Source organism: Pogoniulus pusillus, chromosome 39 (assembly GCF_015220805.1).
Source record: "Pogoniulus pusillus isolate bPogPus1 chromosome 39, bPogPus1.pri, whole genome shotgun sequence".
In the NCBI taxonomy this organism is placed as follows: Eukaryota; Metazoa; Chordata; class Aves; order Piciformes; family Lybiidae; genus Pogoniulus; species Pogoniulus pusillus.
In genome coordinates, this window is record NC_087302.1 from 5,212,400 (window position 1) to 5,229,937 (window position 17,538).

At 52.3% G+C, this 17,538-nt stretch overlaps 1 protein-coding gene across 2 annotated transcripts in view; it reads right to left on the minus strand.

The window, feature by feature from the left end:
* Window positions 1–2,641: 2,641 nt before the first annotated feature.
* Window positions 2,642–17,538, minus strand: part of PLXNA2 (plexin A2) — a 238,189-nt gene continuing 223,292 nt past the window's right edge. For both annotated transcript variants that reach the window (XM_064173717.1, XM_064173716.1), the window contains exons 27-32: window positions 11,141–11,240; window positions 7,713–7,903; window positions 6,715–6,884; window positions 5,162–5,374; window positions 4,366–4,516; window positions 2,642–3,665 (exon numbers count right to left, since the gene is read on the minus strand). In XM_064173717.1, coding sequence (XP_064029787.1) covers window positions 3,570–3,665; window positions 4,366–4,516; window positions 5,162–5,374; window positions 6,715–6,884; window positions 7,713–7,903; window positions 11,141–11,240 — 921 coding nt within the window. In that variant the 3' untranslated portion in view covers window positions 2,642–3,569. The remainder of the gene's footprint in view (window positions 3,666–4,365; window positions 4,517–5,161; window positions 5,375–6,714; window positions 6,885–7,712; window positions 7,904–11,140; window positions 11,241–17,538) is intronic.

A 17,538-nucleotide genomic window follows, 5' to 3' on the forward strand; every position in this document is an offset into this window, starting at 1 on the left:
CCCCTCCTGACCAAACCTCCAGTCCGGTTTGCTGCGAGTGCAAAGAAAATGCCGCTTGGAGATCCGAGGCTTCCTCTTCCCAAAGCAGCGACTGCAAAGTGGGATGCAAAGGGGGCAGTAGATTGCTGTGCTTTGCCCTCAGGGGATGTGCTGCTTCATTCCCTATAATTGCCTCTAAAGATCCATAATTCATGGCGACCACCACGAGCAGCCACTTGGCAGGTTATTTATTGCCCACCCCTCCCAGCCAGCACCCTGCCGCTCCCTGTGCTGTCCTCCCAGTGCCTTCCAGGTGATGGAAGAAGGAACATCTCTGCTGCTTCCCTCCTGAGTCAGGTCAAGAGTAAGAGCTGACTGCTTTGCAGAGTGCTCCTGCTGCCGTCCTTGTCCTCCTCTGCTCAGCTTCCTTCTCTGGCAGACAAAAGAGCCCCTCCTTGTCCCTGCGGCAGCATCCCTCATCCCTGCCAGAGAGAGCAGGGGATGCTTGGGGACCTCCACCTCTGCTGAGAAAATACTGGGGAAGGGGAAGTAACAAACTCTTTGCTTTTGGGGTGCTCCTGGTCAGAAGGCAGACAGCAAGAGGAGGAAAAGGAAGCTTCAAATCAGCTACAAAAAAGCCTCTTAGATATAGAGGAAAAAGGACCACGAGGGCCTGATGTGGGCTGTAAGGCCAGCACACATTCCTCGGCACCCAGGAGATGAAGAGCCAGGGCTTTGCTTTGGGCAGGGCTCAGTGCTGAGACCCCTGCAGAGAATGATCTTCAGAAGGGTTTGGAAAGCATTTGGGGAGAACTTTCTTTGGGTTTCAGAGTACCATAAGGATTTGGTGAAGGATCTGAAGAGGAACAGGCAAAACAACAACCACAACTGGAACCTTGGTCTGGGAATCCCTCAGATAAGCTGCAAGCTGGACCACCATGAAAAGCAGTGCCAGGAACCAGGAAAAAACAAGAGCAGGAGGATTTCCAAGCCTGATACCCTGCAACCCCCTGCAACCCTGGCAGCAAAGAGCAGGGCGAGCTGGAGGCTCCTGCAATGATGGCTCCATCCCCATGCCCATGGTGCTGGGCTCTGGGCTGCCAGGTTTTCATAGGACAACCTGGGCTTTTGCACATGTTCTGTCCTCGAAACGAGATTCCCTCTGCAGCAGAAGGCTCCTTGGGAAGGGAACTCTCCTGATAACAGAGTCTCTGCCAGCTCTCTCCTCCTCGTCTCAGCAGATCCAAGCCCTGCAGTTTACAAAGCTGAGGCTGCTGCAAGTGTCAAGAATGTATTGCACTGGGTTGATCATCAGGATTTTCATCCAGAGTATTAACAGGGTCCAGAGAAGCTCACAAGAGTGGATCACCAAACGGGTGTGGGCTTGGCATGGCTTTTTCTGAGCGGTAATCACACCAAGAAGATTCCTGAGTATTGCTCTACGTGCTTCTCCCCTCCCCTGTTGCTGGCTCCCATTAGGACTTCATCTCCAGACCAGAAGCCAGCAGCTCTCCCAGAGCACAGGGAGTCCACGACGACCCTCCTTGGACTCATCCAGGCAGGAATGGGGCAGGAGGGGGACAGATGTGAAAATGGATTTTCCTTTGACACGCACCAGCTGCAAATTAAGGTCCCAATCCAGCACAGCATTGCCTGGGCAGGGCTGAGCAGATGCCAGGAGCTATTCTGCTGCCACCACCAAGCTGCTGCAGTCAGTACTTGGCATTTCCATCAGATCTCCTCGCCCTGTCCTCCCCACTGCACGAATAGCAATATTTATTACAGAGAGAAATATTTACAGTGTTCCTTCCCCTCCTGGCACTCTACAAAGGGACACACATAAGCTTTAGTGTCTTTGAAAGGAATTAACACTCACAAACATTTGCCTGGCACTGGCCAGGGGGACACATGGCATGGGGGGCCAGTGAGGAACTGGAGATACCAACGAGACGCCAAGACAGAGACAAGACAGCAGTGGGGGCTGGCCCAAGGGGGCTGGTTAAGGTCTCCCCTTGCCTAGAGCAATGATTTCTTATCCCTTCCCACAGAATCCCAGCATGGTAGGGGTTGGAAGGGACCTCTGGAGATCATCCAGTCCAAACCCCCTGTGCTAAAGCAGGGGCACCCAAAGCAGCTTGCCCAGGATCACAGCATCCAGGTGGGGGTTGGAATCTCTGCAGAGAAGGAGACTCCACAACCTCTCTGGGCAGCCTGCTTCAGCACCCTGACAGCAAAGAAGTTTTTCCTTAAGTTCCCAATGGAAATCCAAGTCCTGTGCCTGACCCTGGGCCACAGTGTGGATGCTGGCAGAGACACTCAGAGGGAGCCTGTGCTGGTTGACTCTGCAAGTCCATCAGCAAAGCAACCAAGAGCTCACCTGGCCGCGGTGAGCCTGTTCAAGTATCGCTCACTGTAAACATCGGGGGGCGGGGGGGGGTTGGGTTTTACTGCAAGAAATCAGGGGTGGCTGCCAGAAACCACCACCAAAATGCAACCAAGGAGGCTACAGCCCATCTCTGCCCAACTGGGAGAGGGCAGTTGGCTGCTTCTGCTGCCGAAACAGCAATATACCCAGGCTGGGCATGGCCACGGCACCACGCAGGGAGCTGCCCGCTCATGGTGGCGGTGTCCAGCAAAGAGGAACAAGGTGGAGAAGAGGAAAGCAAATCAAATCTTCCCTTGTTTGACAGGCAATGGGATTCCAAAACTAATATATATATAGAGAGATGTATAAATACAGAGATAAAGCTGGATCTCAAGAGATGTATAAGTACAGAGATAAAGCTGGGTCTCAAGACAGGCTGGTTGAGCTGTTGGGTTTGACGTTCAGGTCAAGTTCCTTCTGGTGCCCCTAAGTTACTGAGCCACTGCAGTGTTTTCTGGCTAAGCTGGGATTGGAGCAGTGTGGAAAGCTGTGGTGCAAACTTGTGCTCCTGGGTTGCTTTATTTTGTTCTTTCCTTTCCTGTAAGAGTCCCAGAAAGAAGCAGATTTTGCTGTTCCAGACATTCCAGTTGGGGTCATGAGTCAGTTTGCAGCCATGGCCTAGGAAGCCTCTGGAGGACAGGACTCAGAGGTGGACTTTGTTGCCAGGCTTATCTCTGTGGCCTCTGTGGGTTTTGCTTTTATTGATTTTTCTTTCTTTTTCTGTTAATTTCTTTTCCTTTTTCTTTTTTCTTTCTTTTTTCTTTTTTTTTTTTCCTTTTTTTCTTTCTTCCTTTTTCTTATTAAAAAAAAACCCTTTAAATAAAGTTTTCTTTTCTAATATACATCAAATGATTTTTCATGCAAAGCAGCAGTCATGGAGACATCCAGACCTTTCCAGCGTCCTTCTTTCTGTCTATGCTCATCAGAAAGGATCCATCTTGATTGGGCTTTGCTCGAGATGCTTCACTGTCTTCTCTTCCTGCCTTTCCAAACCAGATCCTCTGTGATTTTGAACACAGTCAGTCCTTGGGGCAGTCTCTGCTCCCTCCAGAAGAGCCTTGGGGTGTATGTGTGTTCAGCACCGTTCTTGCTCCGTCTCCCTCTTCATTCCCGAGCGTCCCTGCGTTCTCCTGCCCTTTGTCACCATGAGCACTGTGACCTTTCTTCAGCTCTCAATAGACATGGCCCCAATGAGTTGTTCTACTTTGTATGCCAGACGCTGCCTGCGTGCCTGCTCGTCCTGCTCCAAAGCCCCAATGAGCTGGGAGAAGCCAAAAGGGAGAGAGAGAAAGGAAAACAAAAGAGAGGCAGAAGTCAGTGAGTGGGCAGCGAGATGTGAGCAGCTCGAAATGGGTGAAGCTCAAATGGCAAAGCCAAGGGATGAGAGCTGCACAGAATCACAGAATCATTGAGGTTGGAAAAGACTTCTAAGGTCCAGCCCAACCATCAAGCCAACACCACCATGGACATTAAACCCTGTCCTCAGGTGCAGTGCCCACAGGTTGGTTTTGAGCAGCTCCAGGGATGGTGGCCCTGGGCAGCTTGTTCCAATCCCTGACCACTCTTACAGTCAATAACTAACCCTTTCAGGCCTGCAAATCTCCAGCCCCTTGTTTTCTCCACTGGTTCAAGGAGACCAACAGACAGGGACCCAATTTCAGGAAAGAAATGTTTCCTGATATCCAACCTAACCCTCCCCTGGTGCAACTTGAGGCCACTACCTAATCTTCTCAGGCCTGCAAATCTCCAGCTCCTTGTTTTCTCCACTGGTTCAAGGAGACCAACAGACAGGGACCCAATTTCGGGGTCATTTCTCCTGATGCCCAACCTAAGCCAACTCTGGTGCAACTTGAGGCTGTTCCCTCTTGCCCAAGCACTTGTTCCTTGGGAGAAGAGACCAATCCTGTGCCACACATGCTGTGGGTGGCCTCACCTCTGCCCCCACCCTGGGGGCAACCCACCTCTTCGCTGTACTTGCTGACGTAGGAGTAGATCTCGTTGAGAGCGCTCAGCATGTTGAACTCGACGGAGTGCAGCCGCGACTGCTCGGCGAGGTAGGCATTCATGTCCTGGTCACTGATGGCAGGGAGCTTGGCAATGTCTGCATAATACCTGTAGGAAGGAAAGGCCAAGGAGGAGGGGAGTCAGGAGAAACACAGAAGCTCACCTCTGAGAAGTGAAGGTGTCCAGAGCAGGGCCAAGAGGATGCTCAGAGGGCTGCAGCAGCTCTGCTGTGAGCACAGACTGTAAGAGTTGGGGCTGTGCAGGCTGGAGAAGAGGAGGCTCCCAGGGGACCTTCTTGTGGCCTTCCAGCATCTGAAGGGGGCTACAAAAAAGCTGGGGAGGGACTTTTGAAGCTGTCAGGCAGTGCAGGACTGGGGGGAATGGAGCAAAGCTGGGGGTGGGGAGAGTGAGACTGGAGGTGAGGAGGAAGTTATTGAGCCTGAGAGTGGTGAGAGCCTGGAATGGGTTGCCCAGGGAGGTGGTTAAGGTCGAGGTGTTTAAGGCCAGGCTGGTTGAGGCTGTGGAGAAGAATCACTGTCCTGGTGGTGCTGATCACACTATTCCTGATCCAGGCCAGCTTTCCAGCCATTCTGCCCCAAGCCTGGAGCATTGCAATAAAACAAGAGCAGAGATGCTTGGCAAGGCTGAGTTGTGCCAGCAGCTCACTGCTAGAGCCACCCTGCTGCATCATTGGCCTCTGAGAACAATCCTGTCAAGGAGGACTGAAAAGCCCAGGCCATGCATGCTGCTCACCTCTCCACCCAGCTCTTGTAGCTGGGGATGTCCTTGGCATATAGCAGCTTGTTGGAGGGGGAATCCTTGCCCAGGCGGTGCTCTGAGGTGGAGCAGGAGTCCATGAAGGTCTGAGCCACCACGGAGAGGCAGGCATCTGTGATGCTGCCCTTGTGGATGTCAAACACAAACTGGGGGTTTTTGATCACGTTCACCCAGAAGCGAAGAGGGAGGCTGCAGGGATATGAAGAACAACAGAGAACGTTAAGAGAGAGCCAGGGAAGGGACATTTGCTGCTCTTTGTGTTCCCAAAGAGAAAGGGAATGGTGGGAAGCAGCAAGAACCCAACCAGGAGCAGCTCCATCAAACACCAATTAGCCCAGTCCTACTCAGCTGGCTAGGCTTGGGCTGAACACTGCTGCCCTGAACACCCCAGGAGCTGCTCTGGGATCTGATCCTGCATGGGAAGGTGGAGGAGGCAGGAGCCAGGTGGGCAGCAGGCACCAAGGGAAGGCTGGCTGTGCCAGGGCAGAGCCCAGCAGTGCCTGGTGCCAGCAGCTGAGCAGCTTGTTGAGGAGCCCATTAAGCCCAGTCAGGGCTGAGCCTGGGCTGGTGGTGCTGTGCCAATCACTCCCTGCCCAGCTATTCCACAGCCCAGCAGCTGCGAGCAGGGCAGCAGCTAGCAGAGGCTTTGTCCCTGAATCCTGAGCCCTCTGCAATCAAAGGGGAATGATTATTCCTTTCTTCTTGCCTGTACAGCAGGATCAAAAACCCAGCTGCTGCTTTCCATTACCTTTCAAGTCCAGGCTCTCTGCATCTCCCCAGCTTGCTGCACTCAAGGCTCCAGCCTTAACTCTTGCTGCACTGCAGCCGAGCAGCTCAGCCTCCAGCTCTCTCTTCCTATTCCTTGTTCGTTTAGACCTGCTCCACTGGCATGAACCTGCCCACCAAAACTTGAGAACAAGTCTTATGAGGAGCAGCTGAGGGAACTGGGGGTGCTTAGTCCAGAGGAAAGGAGGCTGAGGAGAGACCTCTCTACAACTCCCTGAAATAAGCTTGGACCCAGGTGGGGCTTGGCCTCTTTGCAGGGTCTTGGGGAACAGGAGAGGTGCCTGAGGAGTTGGTTAGGCACTGGAATAGTTTCCCAGGCAGGTCCCGTCCCTGCAGACATTCAAGGCCAGGCTTGATGAGGCTCTGAGCAACCTGATCTAGCTGGGGACAACCCTGCTCAGTGCAGGGGAGCTGGACTGGATGACCTCTGGAAGCGCCCTCCAGCCCAGCGCGCTCTGTGACTCTCCAGCTCTGTGACTTTATGGTTCTACAACTCTGCCATTTCACGAGCCCACGACTCTGTGACAGCAGGATCCAGGGTCAAACCTCACTGCCACATCTGCAGAGAGCACTGGAGCAGCAGCAGTGCTGCCTGAAAACCATCCAGCACAGCCTCACGCTTCAGACCTGTGGGACTCGGATGCTCCCAGCCTCGGCGAAGCTCACGCCCGCCTCCGCTTTAACTGGGGACAGGGATAATTGCTCACTGCTCAGGGCTGCTCTTGCTTCCCTCCTCCTCTTACCAATTGCTCTTCCAGGTGTGCCTCACATCTGTGTCGTGGATGCCATGCTTATCTGCCTGCTCATCCAGGAAATCAAACATGTACTTGATGGCGAGCGGCAGCGCGCTGCCGCGGTGCACGGTGCTGAACAGCGTCTCGAACAAGTCGTCCACGAACTTCTGCAGCGTGCCCTGATGGCAGCAGCAAGAGAGAAGGGTGAAGGGAAGGATGGGCACACGCTTGGTTAAGCAGCCATGCCAGCAGGGGATGCCAGATGGTGCTGCCAGCCCTGCAAAGTGCCATCCTGCGCCCCAAGGAAATAGGTTGGGGCTTTAGGAGAGTCGCTGGAGGAAGCCCAGGGGAATGCTCCCCAGCCTGCAGCTCCTCATGGCTGTACTTTGCTCTTCAGTTCTAACCTGAAACTGTTTATTTTGCTTTCAGAAGCAGATCTGTGTTGTCTACACAGAGAAAAAGGGTGGTAAAATCTCTCTGGCCAAGGCAAAAAGAAGGCTCCAGGGAGACCTTATAGAGTAGCCTTCCAGTTCCTGGAAGGAGCCTACAAGCTGGCTGGGAAGGGACTTCTACAAGAGGTGGTAGTGATATGACAAGGGGCAATGGTTTGAAGCTCAAGGAGGGGAGATTTGGATGGGGTATTAGGAAGAAATTCTTAAGTGTGAGGGTGCTGGAGCCTTGGAGCAGGCTGCCCAGAGAGGCTGTGAAGTGTCCTCTGGAGAGCTTCCAAACCCACCTGGCCATTGTGATCCTGGGCAAGCTGCTTTGGATGCTCCTGCTGGAGCAGAGGGGTTGGACTGGATGACCTCCAGAGGTCCCTTCCAACCCTCACCATGCTGGAATTCTGGGATTTCAGCAACCACCTTACAGTGGGAGTAAATCTGGCCCATTCCTGTTGCTGCTCCAGGAACCATCCAATCCCTGGGACTCAGAAAAGGCCAACAAGGAACAATCCCATCAGGAGCTGACCATGCGTGCCAAGAGGGACCTTGGACATGAAGAGTTACCTTTGTAGCCAGTAGCCTGGTCAGGTAGATCTCAGACACCATCTTGCTGCCTCGGTCTCCTTCCTTCTGGTCTCCATGGTCATGGTTTTTAACCAAGTGCCAGACCTTGACACCACTCTCCAGGTCAGGGGTGATCATGGGGGCCCGGGAGCGCAGGCTGTCAGGGCTGCCGGTGTAGCGGAAGGTGGAGTCTGGAGGGTGGGAGGAGAAGTTGGTCACACTCGAAGCAAAGCCCTTTTCCATCGCCCTGCCCCTCCTCAGTGATGCCACTCTGCTCCCTAATGCTGATTTGTATGGGGTACTGAGATGCCAAAGCAGCAGACAGCACCAGAAGCTGGTGTTTCCCAGAGCTGCCTGCTGGCCTTCCCTCAGCAGAGTCCCTCAGGCTCCAAACTTTGTGTTTTCACACTCAGACATGGCACTTTTCTGCTCCATTCTCATCCTTTCCTTCTGTGAACTCAACAGTCCAGGTTCAGACCTCAGCATTCCAGGTTCAGACAAGACTTCTCCACTGGTTACAGCTCAAACACATGAACCCTGCCCACCAGATCCTGCAGCACCAGTGTCCTGACACCAATGTTGTCATCCAGTCATAGAATGCTTTGGTCAGAAAGGATCTTAAAGATCATCCAGTTCCAACCCTTCTGCCATGCCCAGGGACACCTCCCACCAGCCCAGGCTGCTCCAAGGCCTCATCCAGCCTGGCCTCCAACACCTCCAGGGTGGAGGCATCCACAGTCCCCCTGGGCAACCTGTGCCAGTGTCTCACCACCAAGAATTTCTTTCTAATCTCCAGCCTCAATCTCCCCTTTTGCAGCTCAAAGCTACTCCCCCTCATCTTGTTACTCCAAGCCCTTGTCAAAAATCCCTCCCCAGCTCTCCTGTAGCCCCTTTCAGGTACTGGAAGGCTGCTCTGAGGTCTCCCTTTAGCCTTGTCTTCTCCAGGCTGAACAGCTCCAACTCAGCCTGTCCTCTCCAGTCCTCTGATCACCTTCATGGTCTCCTCTGGACTCTCCTTGGGACACCTTCCACTAGCCCAGGTTGCTCAAGGCCTCATCCAGCCTGGCCTTGAACATCACCAGGGTATGGTCATCCACAACCTCCCTGGGTAACCTATTCCAGCATCTCCCCACCCTCACTGTAAAGAATTTCTTTCTCATCTCCAGTCTAAATCTCCCTTCCTCAAGCTCATTTCATGGATAACAAGGAGCTGCCCAACACAAGCAGCACAAAGGGCAGAAGAAACTGCTCCTCTGCTTCTTGGGGCTCTCATTAGAGCATCAAGAACTCAAGCTGAGCACTGGTAGTGGAGCCTGAGGTTGCATCCTGGCTGTGCTGCCCACGGGCTGAAGGGTCCAGCCTCTGCCCTCCTCCCCAGCAGGTTGATAGGGGAGCTCCAAGGGAAGCAGACAAAGGGTTGTTTTCCCTTTAATTGCTTGGAAACCATGGAGGGATGTGAGCTACATTCCACTTGCCAAAGGATGTGTCTCCCTGGATCCCATCCCTGCTGTCTCCCAGCTAAGACACGAGGCTGAACGAAACAACTGTGCACTGCTGGCTTGGGTTTCTTCCCCCTCTCACTGAATTCCTTTGTTCTCTGGGAACCTTGTGCATGTCCTCGAGCTGAGCCTCCTCATTCACAGCTCACCCTCCTCATCCAGAGCATGGGGATCAATCATAAATCAGCAGAGGGAAGGAGGCAAGTCATTACCAAAGTAGCTAGATTTTCATCCCTGATTAAGGCTTAGATAAATGAGTGCTCCAACTGATATAATTAAGGAGACAGACAAGGGGACAGCTCAGGAAGCATCCAGTGAGTCTATTTTTAAACATAGCTCTGTGCTGATTTATAACAGGGGAAGTAAATAAGTATCTCATTTAAATTCTGCCAGCACAATTAGAAGTATTAATCTCCAACATGAGCAATGATAGTTCACACTGGTAGCTTGCAGAAGCTTTTCCATCCAGTTCTAGAGCCCCCATAACAAGAAGGACATGGATCTGTTGGAGAGGGTCCATAGGAGGCCATGAAGATGATCAGAGGGCTGGAGAACCTCCATTATGAGGATAGGTTGAGTTGAGGCTGCTCAGCCTGGAGAATAGAAGGCTCCAGGGAGACCTTAGAGCAGTCTTCCATAGAATCAAGCAGGTTGGAAAAGAGCTCCAAGCTCAGCCAGCCCAAACCTAGCACCCAGCCCTGCCCAACCAACCAGACCATGGCACTAAGTGCCCCAGCCAGGCTTGGCTTCAACACCTCCAGCCACAGAGACTCCACCACCTCCCTGGGCAGCCCATTCCAGTGCCAATCACTCTCTCTGACAACAACTTCCTCCAAACATCCAGCCTAGACCTGCCCTGGCACAGCTTGAGGCTGTGTCCCCTTCTTCTGCTGCTGCTTGCCTGGCAGCAGAGCCCAACCCCACCTGGCTACCTGAATAAGGCTACAGGAGAGCTGGGGAGGGACTTTGGACAAGGGTTTGGAGCATCAAGATGAGGGGGAATAGCTTTGAGTTGCAAGAGGGAAGATTGAGACTGGAGATCAGAAAGAAATACTTGACAGTGAGGGTGGGGAGACAGTGGCACAGGTTGCCCAGGGAGGCTGTGGATGACAGAAGCACAGAATGTGGTCTTTGATCATCCACAACCTCTCTGGAGATGTTCAAGGCCAGGTTGGATGAGGCCCTGGAGCAGCCTGGGCTAGTGGGAAGTGTTCCTATCCATGGAAGAGGGTTGGAACTGGATGATCTTGAAGGCCCCTTCCAATTCAAACCATTCCATGATCCTATGAGCAAGCCTGTGAAAATGTGACTCTTGGAAAAGCCCAAGGGAAGACTTCTGGTGCAGAGGGGATGGGTGAATGCTGCTGTCATCCACAGCCTCCCTGGGCAACCTGTGCCAGTGTCTCCCCACACTCACTGGAAAGAATTTCTCCCTACTCTCCAGTCCCAATCTCCCTTTTTCTAGCTCAAAGCCACTGCCTCTTGTCCTGTCACTCCCAGTCCTTGCCTCCCCAGCTTTTCTGTAGCCCTATTCAGGTACTGGAAAGCAGCCCTAAGAGCTTGGCATTTCCTTTCCTCTCCTCTCACCTTCTTTGGAAAAGCCTTTGATAAAAAGAAACCCAGCATTAGCCAAGAAGATTTTTCTGCTTGGCACATGAAGGTAGATCCATTCTGGATGACCTGGTGTGGTGCACTGGGGAAGCTTCTGCTTCCCCCCTCCATTCCCTTCAGTTCTTGCCCTCCTGCAACAAGGGCAGCTTCAACACCAGCCCCAGCAGATAACTCTCCTCCAAAGCTGCAAGGCACACAACATGCTGGTGTCACACCTGGCTCTGGGCTAGCTGGACAACTGCAGTGGGCTAGGAGGACTTGTGGTGGTTCCTGCCCTCTGTGAGCCACTGTGTCCCACCACTGAACTCTGCTTCTTACCATATCTGCTAATAGATGTCCGGGATATGCTGGCAGAGGCAGGAATGTTGTAGGAGGAGGTCTGCTTGGGAACGAGAGCCACAACTGAGCGGTCTGAGACCTGCAGAGGCAAAGGAAGGGAGGAGGAGGGGAGAGAGAGGAGGAGAATAGAAGAGAGAGAGAGAGAGAGAGAGAGAGAGAGAGAAGGAGGAGAAGAAGAGAGAGAGGAGAAGAAGAGAGAGAGGAGAAGAAGAAGAGAGAGAGGAGAAGAAGAAGAGAGAGAGGAGAAGAAGAAGAGAGAGAGGAGAAGAAGAGAGAGAAGGAGGAGAAGAAAGAGAAGGAGGAGAAGAAAGAGAAGGAGGAGAAGGAGGGAGAGAGAAGGAGGAGGAGAATGAAGAAAAGGGAAGGAGAACAAGGAGAAGAGAGAGAAAGGAGAAGAAGAGGGAGAGAGGAGAAGAATGAGGGAGAAGGAGAAAGAGGAGAGAGAGATGAAGGAGAGAGAGCAAGAAGGAAGACGAGGAGAGAGAGGAAGAGAAGAAGGAGAGGAGGAGAAGAAGGAAAGAGAGAGGAGAAGAAGAGAGAGAGAAAGAGAAGAAGAAAGAAGGAGGAGAAATAGAAGAAGAGAGAAAGAGAGGAGGAAGAGAGAAGGAAGAGAAAGAGGGAGAGAGAGAAGGAGGAGGAGAATGAAGGAATGAGAAGGAGAAGGAGGAGAGAGGAAGAAGTTGGAGAAGAAGGAGGGAGAGAGAAGGAGGAGGAGGAGAGAGAGAAGGAGGAGAGAGAGCAAGAAGGAGGAGGAGATGAGAGAGGAGAAGAGAAATCAGTGAGATCCACCCATCTGCAGTGCAATCACCAAAATGCTCATGCAGCAAAGGCTGGAAACAGAAGTCCCCTGACTTGGGCAGAAGCACATCCCAGACCTCTTGCGGCCATGGGAACGATCCCTCTGGTGGCCCTGGCCTGGCTGAGCTGTGTGCTGGGGCAGCAGCAGCAGCTCTCCAGCACAGGAGTAAAGGAAAGGAGCAATAAATCAAGAGGCCCAAGGAAGATGGTTTTTGGTGGGTCTGATTTAAGACAGCATTTGGCCCAATAAAAATGAGGCTCTCCAGGGTTGTTGTGATCCAATTAAAGGCACAATGCAGAGGGAATGAAACAGCTCTAACAAGGTTCTGGGCCATAAACCATTCTCCCATTAAATCACTTTTAGCAATTTGATTTGAATTTTCTTTCCCTCCTCTTTTTTTTTTTAAGGAACTTTACAAGTTTGATTTACAGCTGAGCAAGCCACAAAGTCATCTTTCAGAGGATTAAATTGTCCAGCCTTCCACTGCACCAGGCAGGAGAGTGAAGTGCTGGGAAGTCCAACTATAAATGAGCATTAGCACTAACAAGAGTTGGTTACAGCAGGTTTTAGTAGCCAGGCTTAATTTTATCCTCCCTATAAATCTGGTGCTGGCTGCAAGTTTTTAAACAACTTCTTTCCCTTAATTAAGGAGCTGCAGGTTACCAAGGGATGGGAGTGAGTGGTTTTTAATCTTGACCTTGTGGTGCAGAGAGTGGAGTCACCACATAGAAACAAGCAGGTTGGAAGAGAGCTCCAAGCTCAGCCAGTCCAACCTAGCACCCAGCCCTGCCCAACCAACCACACCATGGCACTAAGTGCCCCAGCCAGGCTTGGCTGCAACACCTCCAGGCACAGCCACTCCACCACCTCCCTGGGCAGCCCATTCCAATGCCAATCACTCTCTCTGCCAGGAACTTCCTCCTCACATCCAGCCTGAACCTGCCCTGGCACAGCTTGAGGCTGTGTCCCCTTGTTCTGTTGCTGGGTGCCTGGCAGAAGAGCCCAACCCCACCTGGCTACAGCCTCCCTGCAGGGAGCTGCAGGCAGCAATGAGCTCTGCCCTGAGCCTCCTCTGCTGCAGGCTGCACCCCCCCAGCTCCCTCAGCCTCTCCTCACAGGGCTGTGCTCCAGGCCCCTCACCAGCTTTGTCACCCTTCTCTGGACACTTCCAGCACCTCAACATCTCTCTTGAATGGAGGGGCCCAAACATCTCACAGGGGTCCAAGCCGACCTGTCCTGTAGAGGAGCTGCATGGAAGAAATGCCTCTTTCCGATGGACAAATGGATTTTGGGGGACAACCCTTCATTATCCTGGGGTGTGCTAAAAGGAATGTGGCTAGGAGCTTGAGAGATGTTCTTCTTCCCCTCTATTCTGCCCTGGTGAGGCTGCAGCTGAAGTACTGTGTCCAGTTCTGGGCCCACAGCTCAACAGGGACATAGAACTGCTGGAGAGAGTCCAGCACAGAGCCACAAATATGATGAAGAGAATGGAACAGCTCTGTTAGGAGTAGAGCCTGAGGGAGCTGGGGCTGGGAGCTTGGAGAGGAGGAGACTGGGAAGTGACCTCAGCAATGGTTATGAATATGTGCAGATGAGTGGCAGAGGCTGGAGCCAGGCTCTGCTGGGGGATGCCAATGCCAGCACAAGAGGCAGTGGTGGAAGTTCAGGCATAAGAAGTTCCAGGGAAACATGAGGTGGATTTTCTTCCCTGTGAGGGTGACAGAAGCATGGAACAGGCTGTCCAGGGTGGTTGTGGAGTTTCTCTCTCTGGAGATATTCAAAACCTGCCTGGATGCATTCCTGTGTGATCTGCTCTGGGTGATCCTGCTCTGGCAGGGGGTTGGACTGGCTGAGCTTTGGAGGTTCCTTCCCCACCCTGACATTCTGTGGCTCTGATTATTCACCTGGAGACCTGTGAGGGACTCAGCCCCATCTCTGGAGGCATTCAAAATCAGTGTAGACATGGCACTTGGGGCTGTGGTTTAGTGGGGATTGGTGGTGTAAGAAAAGTCTGGCTGGGGCACTTAGTGCCATGGTCTGGTTGATTGGCCAGGGCTGGGTGCTAGGTTGGACTGGATGACCTTGGAGGTCTCTTCCAATCTGGTTGATTCTATGCTGATTGGATGATCTTTGAGGGCTTTTCCAATTGCAATGAGTCTGTGATAGAGATGGGGAAGCTCCAGGACAGCAGCTGGGTTTTGCTCCCACAGCATCTCCTCAAGCTCTCAGCAGAATCATAGACTCATAGCATTGCTTGACTTGGCAGAGCCTCCCACTGAGTCCAACCATCCACCCTACACCACCATGGCCTCTAAACCATGGCCCCAAGTGCCATGGCCACAGGTTTCTTGAACACCTGCAGGGATGGGGACTCCACCACCTCCTTGGACAGCCTGTGCCAATGCCTGAGCACCCTGAAGGGTGTTTGTACAACATCTGCTGCTGGCAGGTGACCTGCATGCAGTGATCTTAGCTGCCTTCAAGGCTCTGGATTGAAGTCAGATGAAAGGTCTGATGCCAGTGGCAGTTATTATTGGTAGTGATAGTGGTGATAACAGTCACTTGTGTTTCACAGCATCAAAGTGAGACCTCTCTAAGCAAAACACTTCAACCACCTCTGTCATTTCCTCTTCTGCTCCTGCCTCATTTCATCCAATTTATTAAGAAGCCATCAGTGGTGATATTATTTTCTCAGCCTGTTATTAGCTGCTTCAGTTCCACTAGGGAGAAACCCAAGCAGCCCAGGGTGCTCCTGTGTAGGCAGCACATTCCTATCCAGGGTCCATTTCCACCAGGGTTGTGGTTAACTGGGAGAGAGGCATTAAAAATTCCACTCTCACTCTCCACATTTTGGGTGGAATGGCTTTTGCCAGCTAAAAAGTCCAGTGTGCAAGTTAGCATCAGATGGAGCACAGGATGCTTCCCCAGCTCTGCTGCTGCCACACTCCAGTAAATCTCCAGAGACACCCAAGAAGCTGCAGCTTGTTGCAGCTTTGGAAATGCTCTGGGGTGATCTGTGAGCTGGGAACAGGCTGCACAAAACAAAACAAGGGGAATAAAACCTGGAGTGGGGAGAGAAGCAGGAAAGGAGGCCAGAAAATAACCTTGTGTTTGAGTGGGGTGGTGAGGATGTGGCCAGAATGAAGTGAGGAAGCAGTGGGGATGCAGAGAGGATGCTGCAAGGCTGCAGTGAGGATGTATCAAGGATGCACTGAGGATCTAGGGAGGATGCAGTGAGGATGCTGTGAGAAAGAAGCAAGGATGTAGTGAGGATGTAATGAAGATACAGCAAGGATGTAGTGAGGATGAACTGAGGATGCAGTGAAGATGTATCAAGGATGCAATGAGGATGCTGTGAGGATGCACCAAGGATGCAGTGAGAAAGAGGCAAGGATGCAGTGAGGATGCATCAAGGATGCAATGAGGATGCTGTGAGGATGCAGCAAGGAGGCAGTGAGGATGCATCGAGGATGCTGTGAGGATGGAGCAATGATGCAGTGAGAAAGAGGCAAGGATGGAGTGAGGATGCTGCAAAGTTGCAGTGAGGATGCTATGAGGAAGCAGAGAGGATACAGTGAGGATATAACAAGGATTCTGGCTCCTCATCCACACCACCCTCAGCTCCTAAGTCTCATTTTGCAGTCAAATCTTCCCTCTTTGTTTCTAATGCTTCATGTTAAAGAGCTTTCCTGTCTCTCAGCCTTTCCAGCCCCAGAGTGGCTGACAGGTATTCATGCTCTGCTGCCTTGGAGTTAACCCTGCAGGAGCCACTTGCAAATCATTTGCTATTAAAGCCAGGGTCTCATTTTGCCTGAGTAAAGCCACCCAGGGTGAGACTCTCCCACAGAGTTCAATGGGCACCAAACCAAAAGGACACTGCACAAATGTGCCACAGTTCCTTACAACAGAGTTTCAAAGCTCCAGAGGGTGTGACAAAGGATGACAGCTACTTAACCTGCACATCTATTTTTGTCAATGAAGAAATCAGCAGCAGGCACAGAATCCTGTGAAGTGGTTCCAAAATGTTATGGAAAGATGAATATTATCTTTTGAAATCCCATCCTGGCTTTGGCATTTGAAGGTTTCCCACCCAGAGCACAGCTGAGGTAGGCATGTGTTGTGATTTTGCAGAAGAGAAGGCTCCAGGGTGACCTTAGAGAAGACTTCCAGTACCTGAAGGGGGCTACAGGGGAGCTGGAGAGGGACTTTTGACAAGGGTTTGGAGTGACAGGATGAGGGGAAATGGCTTTGAGCTGGAAGAAAGGAGGTTGGGACTGGAGATGAGGAAGAAATCCTTTTTAGAGCTCACTGGAGCTCTGGGGAGACACTGGAACAGGTTGCCCAGGGAGGTGGTGGAGGCCCCATCCCTGGAGACATTCATAGTCAGGCTTGATAGGGCTCTGAGCGACCTGATCTGGTTGGGGATGTCCCTGCTGCCTGCAGGGGGGCTGGCCAAAATCACAGAAGCATAGTTTGGGTTGAAAAGGACCTTAAAGATCATCAACCCAGACAGAACAAGGGGTAATGGGTTTAAACTGGAGGAGAGAAGATTGAAAGCAGATGTTAGGAAAGGCTTCTTTGCAGTGAGGGTGGTGAGACACTGGCACAGGTTGCCATAGGCAGGGACAACTCCCACTAGAACAGGTCACTCAAGGCCTCATCCAACCTGGCATTGAACACCTCCAGGGAGGTTGTGGAGCACAGAATCAGGGAGGCTGTGGAGCACAGAAGCACCCAATGTGATCAAAGATCATTGGGGAGGGACTTTTGAGGGAGTGGCAGGAGTGGGGGGAATGGAGCAAAGCTGGAGGTGGGGAGAGTGAGGCTGGAGGTGAGGAGGAAGTTGTTGAGCAGGAGAGTGGTGAGAGGCTGGAATGGGCTGCCCAGGGAGGTGGTTGAGGCCCCATGGCTGGAGGTGTTTGAGGCCAGGCTGGCTGAGGCTGTGTGCAGCCTGCTCTAGGGTAGGGTGTCCCTGGGCATGGCAGGGGGGTTGGAACTGGCTGCTCCTTGTGGTCCCTTCCAACCCTGACTGATGATTCTATGATCCTACGATCTCAGCAGCAGTGGCATTCACCTGCCCAGCTCTGCTGACACTCCATGCTAATCTGTGTTTAAATCCTTCAGGCTGCTTGGAAAAGTTGCCCCTGGAGGTGCTCTTTTCTTTTCCCCCCATGCACTTTGCATATTTCTGCCATCCTCTCTGCCTGGCTCCCTGGTGATGTGGCTGCTGTCAGTATTGGCTCACGTTCAGCTCACCCAGCTTGAGTCAGGCTGATGGACTCAAGATGCTGGATAAACAGGGAAGGATGCCAGATGAAATACTAAAGCCTTCTGTGCAGGTAGTGATGGACAGGAGGAGGTTACAGGGCCCAATTAATGCAGTTATCCTCTGCTGCAGGCAGGCTTTGAGGAAAAGCCTTTGATTCTCTTTCCCCAAGCCTTCCTCAGCTCTGTCTTTACCACCCTTCCCATCTTCCACACACTGTGAGAAGCACAGGATTGTTAAGGCTGCAAAAGCCCTCTTAGAGCACCAAGTCCAACCATCAGGCAGACACCATCCAGTCCAACTCCCAGGTTA